Source organism: Ylistrum balloti, unplaced genomic scaffold (genome assembly GCF_031769215.1).
Source record: "Ylistrum balloti isolate Yb309-2 unplaced genomic scaffold, AGI_CSIRO_Ybal_v1 Utg369772, whole genome shotgun sequence".
Lineage (NCBI taxonomy): Eukaryota > Metazoa > Mollusca > Bivalvia > Pectinida > Pectinidae > Ylistrum > Ylistrum balloti.
This window is the reverse complement of record NW_026781965.1, coordinates 3,580,675-3,598,650: the sequence shown is the minus strand read 5'-3', so window position 1 is coordinate 3,598,650 and position 17,976 is coordinate 3,580,675. Positions and strand designations below refer to the sequence as shown.

Here is a 17,976-nt window from a genome sequence, read left to right as displayed (position 1 = left end):
ATTTAATATATCTAGCTGATCAAAAATTGTGTCAAACATCCTGGACAGGTCAATAACTGCTATCTGGTATTTCATACAATTGGTGAAAACATGGGTTGAACACTTACTTAAGTCCAGTATTTCGGACACCTTGACACAGGCTTTTTCTTTGGTGAGAGGCAGCTGTGTTTCCTCCTCATGCATCAGACATAGAGACAAGTCTCTCACCATGATGAACACCCCAATAGCCTGTGGACAGAAAACATCCTTTATTTAATGAAAAGTATTTGTAAAGTGCTAATGATGTGTATGATAACATGGTTACACCCTACCAAAGACAATGTGAGCAATACTGCTAGGCACAGCTGCACCATATGTCTGCAATGACAGTGTGGACTATGTAGAAAATTTGTCCAGTCCTGGTTAAAGTAACACTAACATTATGGTTTTATTTACACCTCAAACTAGATGTAATCATAGTCATGGACAGGTAATACAATAAATCTAGAGGATATACCATCATGTTTGAAAATCTAATGGACACTTTACAGATACCACTAGGTGTCAATCATGTTAGAACTATGTTATATTTGCTTCCTCTCTGTGTGCTATGAAAACTGTGGATTTAGCTAATGCTGCTTCTGGTGACCTTTGGAATGTCATAGTTGATTTGATATTCAAGGGCCTATTCCCATAATCACAATTTTCATGCAAGAAGTAGTCAACTGACAAACAACTTGTAACACAAGGGTTCACAAGATGATATGAAGCTGGGCGTGTTTGATGCTGTTAGTTAGCCTGTTGGTTCAATTGTTGTATAACTTGTTCTAATTTGAGAAAATGACATCACTTACTTGGACTGACCAAGGTTTTACATGGCAGGCCATTGATCAAGCAAGACACTTACTCTTCCTGTACATCTGGTCTTATTCTCAATGTACTTTGTCAGGAATGTCCTTGCAAACCTTTCTTTTGTTTATATTTTGCCCTAGTTTTAGAATATTTTATCTGTTATCAGACATATGTTTCACAAACACAATATCATTCAAATCATTGCAGTATCATATTTCTCTAGCTCATAAAAAGTTATGGAAATGTTCGTTGGTAAACTGTAAATCATATTGCAAGGCTATAAAATGTTGTTGAGACATATATGATCTACACTTTATGAACAGTAACTGTGACCTTCATCTTCATCTTTTATTTAGAACCCAAAAGCTAGAACTTATTCAAAGTCTTGCTGTATTTTACCTAAGTATAACGTTCTATCAAAATCCCTGTTCAAATGAAGCTACTAGAATGATGACAGTGACTCGAGAAGGAACTGGATGAGACAAAACTGTGCAGGGAGGGGGACAGGGCAAGACTGAAGGGGATGACCGGGATTGAATGGGACAATGACGGGAACAGGGACTTTTTATCACAGTGGAAGGGACATGGATAATATTATATCCAACATAAACAGGGACATAAAATACTGTAAAAAATTCAATCTGTCTCAGACAATGAATATTAATGTATACCAAGACTTATTATTTACCTGTAGGGATACTGACAAATCTAGGGCGTACAAGTAATCACTATACACTCTTTTAATCGCCAATGCAGATTTAATTAGAGCACCATGAATGGACACATGATACACCTGTATATCACAAACAGAAGATTTTGATATCTGAAGTTGGAAGGAACCATCAAAGTTAAATTCTTAACCAATTTCTAACAGGCCCTATCTAATGCTTACCTTTCAGTTCATATCCTTAGTAGTTTTAGGAAGTTCATACATATTGAAATAGTTTCAATATCAAAAACAAGAAAAAATCATCAAGAAGGAAGTTTTTGTCAAATAACTTATTTTCACAACAAAGTTAAAACCCTGATCAGTCTCTATATCAAACTGGCACTAGGGACCAAGGGGAACCTATATATGAAACTGCTCATGGACAGCTGGACTACTGGTGAAGAGTGATTTAACTTTGAAAACAATTTAATTACAAACTGAACAGTAGACCTTTAAAGACACTAGCCTAAAACTTGAACAAATTGTTGACAGACAGATGGACTGATCTAACTGGTATCACATGTGAAAATTTGAAGAGATACTTGAAAGTTCAATAGTTCAGAGCAATCAACTGAAAGAAATATTTCTTTTCGAGAGCTCTTTCCATTTAAAAATCTTCCTCTTTGATGTTGGAAATACCCTACTTATCATGATGAAACTTGATCATGTGTCAAAAATGTCATATTTTTAGATAGCAATGTGAAAGTATTAACTCATTGAAACTTCAGTCAATAACAGGAAATGTTTGTTTTTTTTGTGCTTCACCTATCACATTAATTCTTGGAAATCAGCAAAACTATCATAGCAAATGTCATTACTGTCTACAGTGTGAGATGTAAACATGATTGTCAACAGTGTGAGATGTAAACAATGATTGTCAACAGTGTGAGATGTAAACAATGACTGTCTACAGTGTGAGATGTAAACATGATTGCCAACAGTGTGAGATGTAAACAATGACTGTCTACAGTGTGAGATGTAAACATGATTGTCAACAGTGTGAGATGTAAACAATGACTGTCAACAGTGTGAGATGTAAACATGATTGTCAACAGTGTGAGATGTAAACAATGACTGTCAACAGTGTGAGATGTAAACATGATTGTCAACAGTGTGAGATGTAAACAATGACTGTCAACAGTGTGAGATGTAAACAATGACTGTCAACAGTTTGAGATGTAAACAATGACTGTCAACAGTGTGAGATGTAAACAATGACTTTCAACAGTGTGAGATGTAAACAATGACTGTCAACAGTGTGAGATGTAAACAATGACTGTCAACAGTGTGAGATGTAAACAATGACTGTCAACAGTGTGAGATGTAAACAATGTCAACAGTGTGAGATGTAAACAATGACTGTCAACAGTGTGAGATGTAAACAATGACTGTCAACAGTGTGAGATGTAAACAATGACTGTCAACAGTGTGAGATGTAAACAATGACTGTCAACAGTTTGAGATGTAAACAATGACTGTCAACAGTGTGAGATGTAAACAATGACTTTCAACAGTGTGAGATGTAAACAATGACTGTCAACAGTGTGAGATGTAATCAATGACTGTCAACAGTGTGAGATGTAAACAATGACTGTCAACAGTGTGAGATGTAATCAATGACTGTCAACAGTGTGAGATGTAAACAATGACTGTCAACAGTGTGAGATGTAAACAATGACTGTCAACAGTGTGAGATGTAAACATGATTGTCAACAGTGTGAGATGTAAACAATGACTGTCAACATTGTGAGATGTAAACAATGACTGTTAACAGTGTGAGATGTAAACAATGACTGTCTACAGTGTGAGATGTAAACTTGACTGTCAACATTGAGAGTTGTAAACATGACTGTCAACAATGTATTTTACATGAGATGACACTTCAGTTTATTATGCAATACTGTGACATGTGTGAGATGTAAACAATGACTGTCAACAGTGTGAGATGTAAACAATGACTGTTAACAGTGTGAGATGTAAACAATGACTGTCAACAGTGTGAGATGTAAACAATGACTGTCAACAGTTTGAGATGTAAACAATGACTGTCAACAGTGTGAGATGTAAACAATGACTGTCAACAGTGTGAGATGTAAACATGATTGTCAACAGTGTGAGATGTAAACAATGACTGTCAACAGTGTGAGATGTAAACAATGACTGTCAACAGTGTGAGATGTAAACAATGACTGTCAACAGTGTGAGATGTAAACAATGACTGTCAACAGTGTGAGATGTAAACAATGACTGTCAACAGTGTGAGATGTAAACAATGACTGTCAACAGTTTGAGATGTAAACAATGACTGTCAACAGTGTGAGATGTAAACAATGACTGTCAACAGTGTGAGATGTAAACATGATTGTCAACAGTGTGAGATGTAAACAATGACTGTCAACAGTGTGAGATGTAAACAATGACTGTCAACAGTGTGAGATGTAAACAATGACTGTCAACAGTGTGAGATGTAAACAATGACTGTCAACAGTGTGAGATGTAAACAATGACTGTCAACAGTGTGAGATGTAAACTTGACTGTCAACATTGAGAGTTGTAAACAATGACTGTCAACAGTGTGAGATGTAAACTTGACTGTCAACATTGAGAGTTGTAAACAATGACTGTCAACATTGAGAGTTGTAAACATGACTGTCAACAATGTATTTTACATGAGATGACACTTCATTTTTTTATGCAATACTGTGACATGAAATACCTTAACATGCAAACTTTTCTTTGCAGTAAGAATTGATCTCTGTGAGATATGAATTAAACAGAGAGCAAATTCCTTGTCCTTTCTCATAATATCAACATCAAGTGAGAGACTCATTGCCGGTGTCAGATCATATGTATCTCCCATCATAAAATTATCCATGCAGATACTTTTTTTCTGGCCATCATAAAAGTTAATTTGAGGAAGACAATCACAAAAATAGTTAATTTTAGGTGTCATGGTGACTTAAGTAGTTAGTTAATGACACCTGGCCATGGCCAAGTAGTACATGTATTACTGGAGAGCAGGGATCACACCTGCCTTAGAGGAGACCCGCTCGGTACAGGTAAATTGACCTGTATTATATAACAGGAGAGCAGGGATCACACCTGCCATGGAGGAGACCCGCTCGGTACAGGTAAATTGACCTGTATTATATAACAGGAGAGCAGGGATCACACCTGCCTTAGAGGAGACCCGCTCGGTACAGGTAAATTGACCTGTATTATATAACAGGAGAGCAGGGATCACACCTGCCATAGAGGAGACCCGCTTGGTACAGGTAAATTGACCTGTATTATATAACAGGAGAGCAGGGATCACACCTGCCAGAGAGGAGACCTGCTTGGTACAGGTAAATTGACCTGTATTATATAACAGGAGAGCAGGGATCACACCTGCCTTAGAGGAGACCCGCTCGGTACAGGTAAATTGACCTGTATTATATAACAGGAGAGCAGGGATCACACCTGCCATAGAGGAGACCCGCTTGGTACAGGTAAATTGACCTGTATTATATAACAGGAGAGCAGGGATCACACCTGCCTTAGAGGAGACCCGCTCGGTACAGGTAAATTGACCTGTATTATATAACAGGAGAGCAGGGATCACACCTGTCACAGAGGAGACCCGCTTGGTACAGGTAAACTGACCTGTATTATATAACAGGAGAGCAGGAATCACACCTGCCTTAGAGGAGACCCGCTCGGTACAGGTAAATTGACCTGTATTATATAACAGGAGAGCAGGGATCACACCTGTCACAGAGGAGACCCGCTTGGTACAGGTAAATTGACCTGTATTATATAACAGGAGAGCAGGGATCACACCTCTCTATAAAAGTTCGTTTTCTCATTTTGTAATTACATCAGCTTCATTATCATACCTGCCAACCTTTCAAAATTCTCATGGTTGAGAAAAATGTGTGAACAACATCTTTGACTCGCCCCGATACCTTGTGTGTTTACCTTGTGCGTCGCGACATTTGTAACATATGAAAAATTAATTAATCAATTAGTCAAAACATCTAGATAACTTTAAACAGATTCAGTGCATGCTTTACTACACTATAACAATGAAAAAATATCTGCTTTTTCCACAAGTAAGGATCAAGTTGGAATTTATTCATTTAAATTCTCAGTATTCATTGAACTCACACACAATTTAACAGATATTAAAATTGGTGATTATCTGTTTGGTTGTTAGTAAGGATATGTATTTCCAAAATATGATGCTTCTGAAATAATTTGTTTAACTGACATAAGTAAAATATAATATTAATCATCTCATGAAATTTCAACTCCCATCCCCGTGTATATTACTATAACCTTTATACTTCAAAATTATGCCTTATTCCTGCACAGGAAAGTTATTACCTACACTACGGGTAAACAAGTCGTTATAGCCTGCTTATATTGGCTATATACAGACAATTAGGTAAGCCCTGCCCCACCGGGATACTGCTTACAGGTGTTATGTAACACCTGACCAGGTGTAATTAGTTAATTGGATACCTGTACACATACCCATGATAAATGTGGTCAGCTGGCCAACAACTGAAGTATAAACAACAAATTTGTAAAACTTATTAAGTTATGGAATTGATCTCCAGAGGAGATACAAATACTATAGGAGGGATACTTTTCTGATGGGCAAAAAAGTATCCCTGATACTTTGATGATGGGGGAAAAAGTATTCAGGTTCTTTAATGTTACCAATGTGACATGACAGCAATCCTTCAGCAACATCAATGGAAGATCAACTACCATTTAGCTTTTAATTATATTTTAAATGCAGTGAAAAGTTGTCATCACATTCTGCTAATTTCAGAAAATCCAGTCCTCACATAAAATAAATATCAGTCTACTTCAGTTTCATTTGTAATATATTTTAAGACTATTCATCATGAGAGTTATTATTACTTTATTACATGACAAGAATGATGTACCAGGAAGTTGACACAGCCTGGTGGAGACTAAAGATGGTTAGATTGCAATGTATTGTGATTGTACCAGTATGTGCATGTAACGATTTCACACAAGAATGTGCTCCTTAAATAAAAGGTTGTTCTAACAACCAAAAACCAAAACACAACGAACAGACCATAATTTTTGATTCCCTATGCCAGTTGATAATCTTATTTAAAAAACAAATGATTTCCAGCATGTGACACTATACCTTTCCAAGACATCTTAATAACTGTAAAGTTGATTGAACGAAGGTAAACAGCGAGTATATAACAGTCTGAAAAATACTTTGTTGTTATCCAGCAAGCCAGTAACATACTGTCACACATAAGGTTAAGTGAGACAAATAAAGGTAAACCAAAATGGGTCTTTTAACATATTTATTTCATTCTTTCAATTTTTTTTTATGAAAAAAGTAAATACATGAATTAGAAATATTCATATGAAATACTGTCAATGTTTTCATTCCTTTTACAATTCTGTCAATGCTTTCTTTTCTTTTACAATAGATGTGAAGTAAATCCCCCATCTCCTTCTTGGCTTACAGAATTTATAAATAGAAGTATGAATTTCATGTTGTTCCGAGAAACATGTCTACAGATTAATGAGGAAGTTGTCTCCTTCCAGGAATATTTCAGCTTTTGAATCTCAAGGTAATCATTCACTACTTTGAATGTCCCTAAGTGTGAAGTAAGAAACTCAGTCTAAATAAAATACTTACCTAATCAACAACATGTAAACATGTTTACTTCTGTAACCGTGTCAATCTAGGTATACATCGTCAGTGAGTGATCAAAACTGTAAACAGTGTGACCAAAGTGTGTGACCATAAGACTGTAAACTGTGTGACCACAATACTGTAAACTGTGTGACCATAGTACTGTAAACTGTGTGACCATAATACTGTAAACTGTGTGACCAAAGTGTGTGACCATAAGACTGTAAACTGTGTGACCATAGTACTGTAAACTGTGTGACCATAATACTGTAAACTGTGTGACCATAATACTGTAAACTGTGTGACCATAGTACTGTAAACTGTGTGACCATAATACTGCAAACTGTGTGACCATAATACTGTAAACTGTGTGACCAAAGTGTGTGACCATAATACTGTAAACTGTGTGACCTAAGTGTGCGACCATAATACTGTAAACTGTGTGACCAAAGTGTGTGACAATAATACTGTAAACTGTGTGACCATAATACTGTAAACTGTGTGACCATAGTACTGTTAACTGTGTGACCATAATACTGTATACTGTGTGACCACAATACTGTAAACTGTGTGACCATAGTACTGTAAACTGTGTGACCATAATACTGTAAACTGTGTGACCAAAGTGTGTGACCATAAGACTGTAAACTGTGTGACCATAGTACTGTAAACTGTGTGACCATAATACTGTAAACTGTGTGACCATAATACTGTAAACTGTGTGACCATAGTACTGTAAACTGTGTGACCATAATACTGCAAACTGTGTGACCATAATACTGTAAACTGTGTGACCAAAGTGTGTGACCATAATACTGTAAACTGTGTGACCTAAGTGTGCGACCATAATACTGTAAACTGTGTGACCAAAGTGTGTGACAATAATACTGTAAACTGTGTGACCATAATACTGTAAACTGTGTGACCATAGTACTGTTAACTGTGTGACCATAATACTGTATACTGTGTGACCATAATACTGTAAACTGTGTGACCAAAGTGTGTTTCCATAATACTGTAAACTGTGTGACCACAATACTGTAAACTGTGTGACCATAGTACTGTAAACTGTGTGACCATAATACTGTAAACTGTGTGACCATAGTACTGTAAACTGTGTGACTGTAACACTGTTACTATATATAACATCAGTCAGATGTGTGGCTGTAACACTGTTACTACATAAACCATCTGTCAGATGTGTGACTGTAACACTGTTACTATTTACGACATCAGTCAGTTGTGTGACTGTAACACTGTTACTATATATGACATCAGTCAGTTGTGTGACTGTAACACTGTTACTATTTACGACATCAGTCAGTTGTGTGACTGTAACACTGTTACTATATATGACATCAGTCAATTGTGTGACTATAACACTGTTACTATATATGACATCAGTCAGATGTGTGGCTGTAACACTGTTACTACATAAACCATCTGTCAGATGTGTGACTGTAACACTGATACTATTTACGACATCAGTCAGTTGTGTGACTGTAACACTGTTACTATATATGAGATCAGTCAGTTGTGTGACTGTAACACTGTTACTATATAAACCATCTGTCAGATGTGTGACTGTAACACTGTTACTATATATGACATCAGTCAGTTGTGGGACTGTTACACTGTTACTATATATGACATCAGTCAGTTGTGTGACTGTAACACTGTTACTATATATGACATCAGTCAGTTGTGTGACTGTAACACTGTCACTATATATGACATCAGTCAGTTGTGTGACTGTTACATTGTTACTATATATAACATCAGTCAGCTGTGTGACTGTAACACTGTTACCATATATTACATCAGTCAGTTGTGGGACTGTAACACTGTTACCATATATTACATCAGTCAGTTGTGTGACTATAACACTGTTACCATATATTACATCAGTCAGTTGTGGGACTGTTACACTGTTACAATATATGACATCAGTCAGTTGTGGGACTGTTACACTGTTACTATATATGACATCAGTCAGTTGTGGGACTGTTACACTGTTACTATATATGACATCAGTCAGTTGTGTGACTGTAACACTGTTACTATATATGACATCAGTCAGTTGTGTGACTATAACACTGTCACTATATATAACATCAGTCATTTGTGTGACTGTAACACTGTTACTTTATATGACATCAGTCAGTTGTGTGACTATAACACTGTCACTATATATAACATCAGTCATTTGTGTGACTGTAACACTGTTACTATATATGACATCAGTCAGTTGTGTGACTATAACACTGTCACTACATATAACATCAGTCATTTGTGTGACTGTAACACTGTTACTATATATAATATCAGTCAGTTGTGTGACTGTAACACTGTTACTATAAATAATATCAGTCAGCTGTGTGACTGTAACACTGTTACTATAAATAACATCAGTCAGCTGTGTGGCTGTAACACTGTTACTATAAATAACATCAGTCAGCTGTGTGACTGTAACACTGTTACTATAAATAATATCAGTCAGCTGTGTGACTGTAACACTGTTACTATAAATAACATCAGTCAGCTGTGTGACTGTAACACTGTTACTATATATGACAGTCAGTTGTGTGACTGTAACACTGTTACTATATATGACATCAGTCAGTTGTGTGACTGTTACACTGTTACTATATATGACAGTCAGTTGTGTGACTGTAACACTGTTACTATATATGACATCAGTCAGTTGTGTGACTGTTACACTGTTACTATATATGACATCAGTCAGTTGTGTGACTGTAACACTGTTACTATATATGACAGTCAGTTGTATGACTGTAACACTGCTACTATATATGACATCAGTCAGTTGTGTGACTGTAACACTGTCACTATATATAACATCAGTCATTTGTGTGACTGTAACACTGTTACTATAAATAATATCAGTCAGCTGTGTGACTGTAACACTGTTACTATAAATAACATCAGTAAGCTGTGTGACTGTAACACTGTTACTATATATGACAGTCAGTTGTGTGACTGTTACACTGTTACTATATATGACATCAGTCAGTTGTGTGACTGTTACACTGTTACTATATATGACATCAGTCAGTTGTGGGACTGTTACACTGTTACAATATATGACATCAGTCAGTTGTGGGACTGTTACACTGTTACTATATATGACATCAGTCAGTTGTGTGACTGTAACACTGTTACTATATATGACAGTCAGTTGTGTGACTGTAACACTGTCACTATATATAACATCAGTCAGCTGTGTTACTAATACTGTTACTATATATGACATCAGTCAGTTGTGTGACTGTAACACTGTTACTATATATGACAGTCAGTTGTGTGACTGTAACACTGTCACTATATATAACATCAGTCAGCTGTGTTACTAATACTGTTACTATATATACCATTTTAATCAACTGTGCAACTATAACATAGTCACTATACAAAGCTAAAACATATCCATTACAGTCATGCAAGTATCTAGAATTCACTTCTTGTATGTTTTCATCAGAAGTCTGTGCTTAATAATTCATAATTCACTGAAATCATTGATTGATTCCAGGTACTTTCACACAAACACATAGAACTATTGTTCATACAAACACCCAGTTGTTCCACCCATAAAGCAGTATCATTACACAGATATCAATATTGTGTAATTGACTTATTAAGATATACTCAGCTTTCTGTTTACTACATGTGATTTCCAAAAACTTATAATTTGAGTAGAATTATATATATTCTATCTATATATATATGTAACTGGTAGAATCCTTCGATGCTGGATATAATGGACATCATTGTTTATCTATTAAAAACAAATCTGACATTTACTCCAAATGGATTAGATAAAAGCTTTAGAATAAGCACAGACTGTAGAAGTAGTTAATAGCAAGCACTTCAATAGACTAAATGTTCCATTCTCCATGTGTTGTGAATTTGCTTGTTTGCACAACTATTGTAGCTGACCTCAATTTTCCCAAGAAATACAGGTATTGATCAATAGAGGAACACATGTGTTGCTAATACATCAAAAAAATACTGCCTAACATTAGTCATAAACAGAGACACATGTGTACAAGGTATATTAATGTGATATTGATACTAAAGAATATTTTAGTAGTAGCTGGAGTACAAGCTTTTAAACATCCAAGGATTTTAATTATAGATACGTAGACAGTCACCAGGACACCTTGTCTATTGAAGCTAGATAATCACATCTATTCCAAGAATTAAATCATTGAAACATAATTTACATGTTAGCCAGGTAAATTATGTAAGCGTCAAGTGATTGTAACAGATATGTAGGAAGTGTAATGCTGTGTCAGCTCTCTCTTGCTATTTATTTCACTAGTTTTTCATCCACTATAACTGCCTTTAGGCCATTCAGTAAACGACTCTCTGTTGCTGTAGCTGTAGGGTGATGGTCAGCTGTAGAGGATACCACACTGGGTTTTCAGAAGGCATGACACTTCACCTTTATAGATATTTGTCCTTTGTGTTCTATGCTATGTTACCTCTACTATATGATTCAAGTCATGATTCAATCTAAGGAGAAATATTGGAACTACTTTCATTCATTAAATATCTCAAATTTGACCAATCAGACTGCTTTATTATCATTACAGCAACAAGAACACAAATATGTGTTCCCAGACTACAAAGAATAATTATCATCTCAACATCAAAATTATCAATATGCTCTGAATTCTTTTCAAATCATATCTTATTTTTTCTTTAATCTAACACTCTAAATGAAATCATAACAACGTTTAGTTTTCTTACATTACAGTTTTCCTTGTAATTTTTCATCTTTCTTTCGTCCTCTTTTCAAATATGGGCAAACTGATAATGTTAAAAATAGACCATGAACAGTGTTTAGCCCTACAAAAACGACACCATATACATCACAATGGTTACACATGACCAAGTGACTTTTATCATTTAAATCAGATAGATTTACATTCTTGTCATCATTTCTCTCCATACGTTTGTGAAATCCTTTTAAGCGTTCTTATTCTAGTCACCTTGATTCTTCCTCTTTCTTCGGATCCTCTCTAGAAATCCGCCTAATCTCTTTGTTGTTTGACGGCAATCAAATGTTTAGTTAAGCTAATTCATTTTATCACATCTACTGTACAGTATTTAGTAGAAATTTCAACAAATGTTTTTGCCTTGTAATAAGTCCATTAGAAAGCTGAATTAAAGAAATATTGAAAAACTTAAAAGACTTGTACATGAAAGAGAAGCTTTTTTCTCTTCCAAATTTAAACAACATATCCTTTATATTTTCATCCTACATGTATAACAACCTCACCATTACAGAACTGGATGCTTATACAGATTAATTTGCCCATCTGTTTTCAAATAATATTTTTCTATGCTTCTTTTCATTGACACTGCATTTGTTAGTAGTTGAAGAATTTGAAGTGATAATCTATGGTGGAAATTCAGTTTCTATGAAGAGTATCATACACATGTTAATCTGATACCAGTTCATATTTACTATGCGATAATGCTTATCCTATTTTTTTGAGCACTTCAAGGTCACCAGCTATGAAAATAAAAAGTTCATTTTAAGCCCTAAATCGGAAGATGAAATCTTTAAATTGAGAACTGTATGTTGAACGATGTACCAGCAGTACTATTTTATACCTGTAACCACCTGATATAAGTAAAATGTATAGATTTATTTCTTGTTTATTTACTATGATAGATATTCATTTATTACATTTTTGCCAGTGAAATATAGAGAGATATCTCATTTATAAAAGTGTGGTTTTCACTATCATCTGATAAAAGTGACAAATCCTAAACCCTCATACAAAACACTAAACCAGACATCTGAAAGGGTTGTTAACTTGTCACATGACCTTCATTTCCATAGTAAACGTTCATTTCCATGAAAGTCAACAAAAAATGAAACTCAAATGACCTGATCAAATCCAATTCCCAACCAAATGTCTTTAATGTGGAACTAACACGGTAGACATTTCAAGGGGTTGTGTCATCAGTGGCAATTGTAGGTTGCCATATAGTAACTTGTCACAGGTTAAACTCTCTTTGAACATTTTACAGAAAATTTTGTCTCTTAGTGACATGAATAAGTAAGTAACACTTTCTATGTGAATATGAAAATCAATTTCCACTGAAATTTATTTTTGCGTTAACATATTTTTGATGGAATTAAAAAGATAACTTACTATATTTTGTTGTGTAATGTGAAGTTATAGTGAGTGAGTAGTGGCCATGAAAAGCCTAGTCAGCTTCCTCGCTACATATTTGTTCTAAACATGCCAGTAATTTGGTTATTTTGCTTGTGAAAATGTAGTAAATAGAATATTCAATAGTGTCTTCAGTAATAACAAATATATTTCACTTGTTGCATAATTTCAGTATTCAATTTTCATCCTGCATATACAATAATGTAGATGTAAGTATACATCTATTCACAGTTCAAAGAAAAAGGGAGTTTTCCTTGAAACTGCATTCAGTATAAGGATCTTTGATCCTTTGTAATTTTAGGACAGGATGGTTGGCAGAAAATCTTTGATACTCATTTGACATTGGAATTGTCTCCTTCATTCATAGTGACTAATGGATGACTAAGTTGTAGGACTATTAGCTAAAACTAATTAACGGTGACTGTTTAGTAGCCGAAATAAGATCTTTCTGTGATCTTTAATAATATCAAAATGAGAAAAAGGCAGAGAGTTCAAATCCCAACATCTACTGGTATTTCTCTTAGGTTAGTCTGATTTCCTAACCAGAGGAATTGTGGCGTCCACCACTGTTTGATCTTTATTTGCTCTTTGAAAGTTGGATTTTGTCCCTCCTTTGGATCTTGACAGTGTATAACACATGGTAAAACCATATGTCACCAGGTAATGAAAATGTATTGTGTTCTGTCTCCAATCACAGGGTAATTTGTGAAGACAAATAAACATATGTATAATTTTCTCTCCTTTTATTTTTCATGCAAATATATGGTAGCTAGAAAATGCTTTTGATGAGTAGGCTACAAAACAATATAGCCTGCTTGCTTGTTTTGTGTAAGGCTTTAACTTCCTAACACTGTTAAAATTATACATAATCATGTCATCACAACAAAGGATAAGTACTTGACTGACATTTCAAAATCAACTTTAATGATGACTGCCATGTTCACATGCACATTGCATATGAATGAGAGATTTATTAGTAAAGAAAAAATTGTCTTTATTATATGCCTCCTTTGTTGTAAACAAGTAGTCACTCATTTCAATCAAATGATATGTAAAACACTTTGTAAATCTCTTGCCCATTTTCACATCAAAGCCTCATTTTGAAACCAATGAATACAGTGTAAAACTGTTCACAAATGGGCCATAATAAATGCAATACTCTGATTCAATGAAATCATTATGAAAGTAAACACACAATTAAAATATGTGTAAATAATTTGGTACAAATGCTGGATCATATCTCTCATAAAGTTTGAGCTTTCAGCTCATCAGAAATCTACATGAAACAAAATGCTGTATATTTAGCGTTACTTTTGTTTACTGTTACAAAGCCATAGGTGAACTGTTCCAAGAACAAAAAAAAGATTAGTCACAACATCAAGTGGGTGTTTACATAGGGTGATTATGTAAACTAATTTTTTTTTTTTTTGTAAATATGTTTCTCTTCCAATATCATTTCGTAAATAAAAGGTGAGGTATTTAAAAAAGTTGTCCTATTTCAAATTATAAAATGACACATCTACAAATGATAAATGTTTCTCTATTGACCTTTGACTGTGCTTACATAAGATCAATTTACATAGCCATTGGTGAAAGTCAACATCCTGTTTCAGGAAAGCTAACTGTGAAGCAGTTTCATGGGTTAGAAAAGGGAATTTTATAGGTTTGAAAACAAGAGGTCTCTCCTCAGGATTTACTAGGACACTGAACATTAAAAATACCACATGATTTTGAAATAAGATTATGGATTTTCCAGTTAGTACATAAAATTTGATTAAATTTATGTATCATTACTGAGTGGAACTTTGCGTATAATCCTTCGATCCACATCAGAACCTATTGAGAAAATTGAGTGCTAAAGTCGATAGTTTTAAAAAAGATTTTCATTTGCCCTCTGATAATTTGCATTTTTCTGAAATGGATCAAACAATTCTTGAAATGACAAGCATTATGTCAGATAGATGTGTTCTGTTCAATGAAAAATACAAAAACTGCTATTCAACATGTTTGAATATAAACTCTTGTGAGGTAAAATATCTACTTGAAGCCTAATGATAATATATGCCGGACTGCACTAAGTAATTCCTGTGAACATCTACCAAAATCACATTACCAAGAGGCCCATAGGGCATGTATCGTGCACCTGGATCTAAAAGCCAAGCAATGTTATACATGATTATAGGTTGGGTATTTCATATATTTCCAAATTAAAGCTCAGTCACTTAACCTCTTTGATGGGGCAAGATCAATGGGTAAATTTTTATTACATCACTGTCTTTCTCTATTGATTCCAAGTAAAAGTTTATATGGTTATCGGTTTGCCACACCTAAGGGTCAATTGTTTCAAAGAAATCACCCAGAAATGAAGTCAAGAGGGGTGAGGCCATACCCAAGAGCCAGTTCTTACATTGTATTTGTGTTTATCTCTTGATGCCCAGCATTGACATATGTGGTTTAAGGGCGGGCATCTCATCTGTTTCACAGATATTACCATAGTCCCCAGGAGCAGGGCCATACCCCAAGGCCAATTCTTATATCACAATTACGTTTATCTCTTTATGTCCAGCAATGTTATTCTGTTTTCAAATACATTACCCCTATTGAGATCTTCCTCGCCAACCCTCAGGGTCCGAGATCCCTCATTTATACAAAATTGCTTTCCCTTTACCTTAACATGATTCACACCAAATTTGGGCTAAATCAAATCATTCCTACAGGGGAAGTAGGATTTTTAAAGAATTTGCTCTATTTCCCTCCCCTTATATCCCAGGGGGTCTGAGATCCAATGTTTATAAAAAATTGATATCCCTTCAACCAACAATGCTTCAGACCAAATTTTGGCAAAATCAAATCATTCTTACAAGAGAGATCCACTGCCAACTTTTCAAAATTCTCATGATATCTTGTGTGTTGTGACATTTGTAACAAATGAAAAATTAATTTTTGTATTTACTGTGAAATATACATGTAGAAAACAACTGTAGACACATACAAATCATGAAATTTGGTTTGGATCCATTCCTATTTTGCTTAAGTGTAGTTACTTCCTGTTTAACCATTATTAATCACTTTTTTCAAACCATTTCAACTACTTAATTATCTGTATAATGACCTCATCTTAACTGATCATTTACCTGGGCCCAGTCATGAGTCCTGACAAGTGAACATCCGTTCATTAGGTAAGTAACAATTGGCCATGTACAAGTAGGCTCCCAAGCATAGCAGTCAGTAAGGATTAACTTGAATTAGGTGACACTAATTAGATATTTGGGCTGTGTACTCACCTAGCTAGGCCTTGATGATGTGGCCAGGTGGTCATCCTTACCAATTTGACAAATACAGCAAAGTTACTTATGACCTACCAAGTAGGATCTCTGAATGGAGAGATTCCCCCAATTTTGATCCACATGATCGGTAGGCGGGGTGGGAAGTGAAAATCGGGAAAATCCAACTGAATCGGGAAAGTTGACAGGTATGCGTCTATACAAAATTGATTCTTCTTCACCCAAAGATGCTTCAGACCAAATTTAGTCAAAATCCCCTCAGTCATTCATGACTAGTAGCATTTTGCAGAAAAATTAACAGACAACAGATGGACGATGGACACTGCTTGGTGTCAGGTGAGCTAAAAACTCTACTAGAAATAGACACACATGTATTAATGAAATTATCTGATTGCTTATTCATATTTTTCAAAGTGTTTTGATAGGAGATATTTTCAGGTAAAAAGCCTAGAGACAGACCAAGCTCAAAATAGATCACCTGGCTTTCTGTAATTCATACATCATATTAAATGAAAAACTGTCCCTATAGGAACAGTCCACCTTTTATCTTGGAAAGAATGAGGTGTATTCAATCATAGAATTTCATAATATTGCTTATTTCACCAATCAACCATGAGAATATTCTGTCTACTTATAAATAATTTATTGCACACTAAAACAATAGACCCAAGAGGCCTGCATTACTCACCGGACTAATTCAGCTATTCAGTCATTTAAGAAAGAATTTTATATATGACAATATTTGTGACAACTATAATACACAAGAGGTCACATGTAAGAATCATACACACCCATATGATTCAGAAATAATTTCCCTATTGAGCCCAGACCTTGTGGTCAAACAGAGGGCAGATTCACTTTTCATAAAAGTCGCTTCAAACCAAACAATGTTCTTGTATGGAAGAAGCTTTTTCAACAACTTACACTTCAAGTATTGAATGAATTTATCCTACTTTCTCTTTTTATTGTTTATTCATCCAAATAGTAAAACATGTAATAACAATTCCAATCAAATGCAATTGTACTCACATCGCTCCATCCCTCATACGTGCACAATACCCTTACTGACCAAGCATACATACATCATATATTTTACTGAATGACAATAAAACAAAATTAAAATTTTCTTTTGATAAGCTACAAGAAACCATGTATAAAGCTACAGATCATATAATTATGATTTTATTACGAATAAATCAGCATATGAAAAACGTGACACTAAAATTTTTTTCACCTGCTAAAGAAAACATTGTAAAAGCGCTA

At 34.8% G+C, this 17,976-nt stretch overlaps 1 protein-coding gene across 1 annotated transcript in view; it reads right to left on the bottom strand.

Annotated features, from left to right (window-relative positions):
* The window catches only part of LOC132543887 (protein CLEC16A-like), a 67,989-nt gene that overhangs the window by 32,834 nt on the left and 17,179 nt on the right, over window positions 1-17,976 (bottom strand). The window contains exon 19 of the mRNA XM_060207425.1: window positions 108-228. Coding sequence (XP_060063408.1) covers window positions 108-228 — 121 coding nt within the window. The remainder of the gene's footprint in view (window positions 1-107; window positions 229-17,976) is intronic.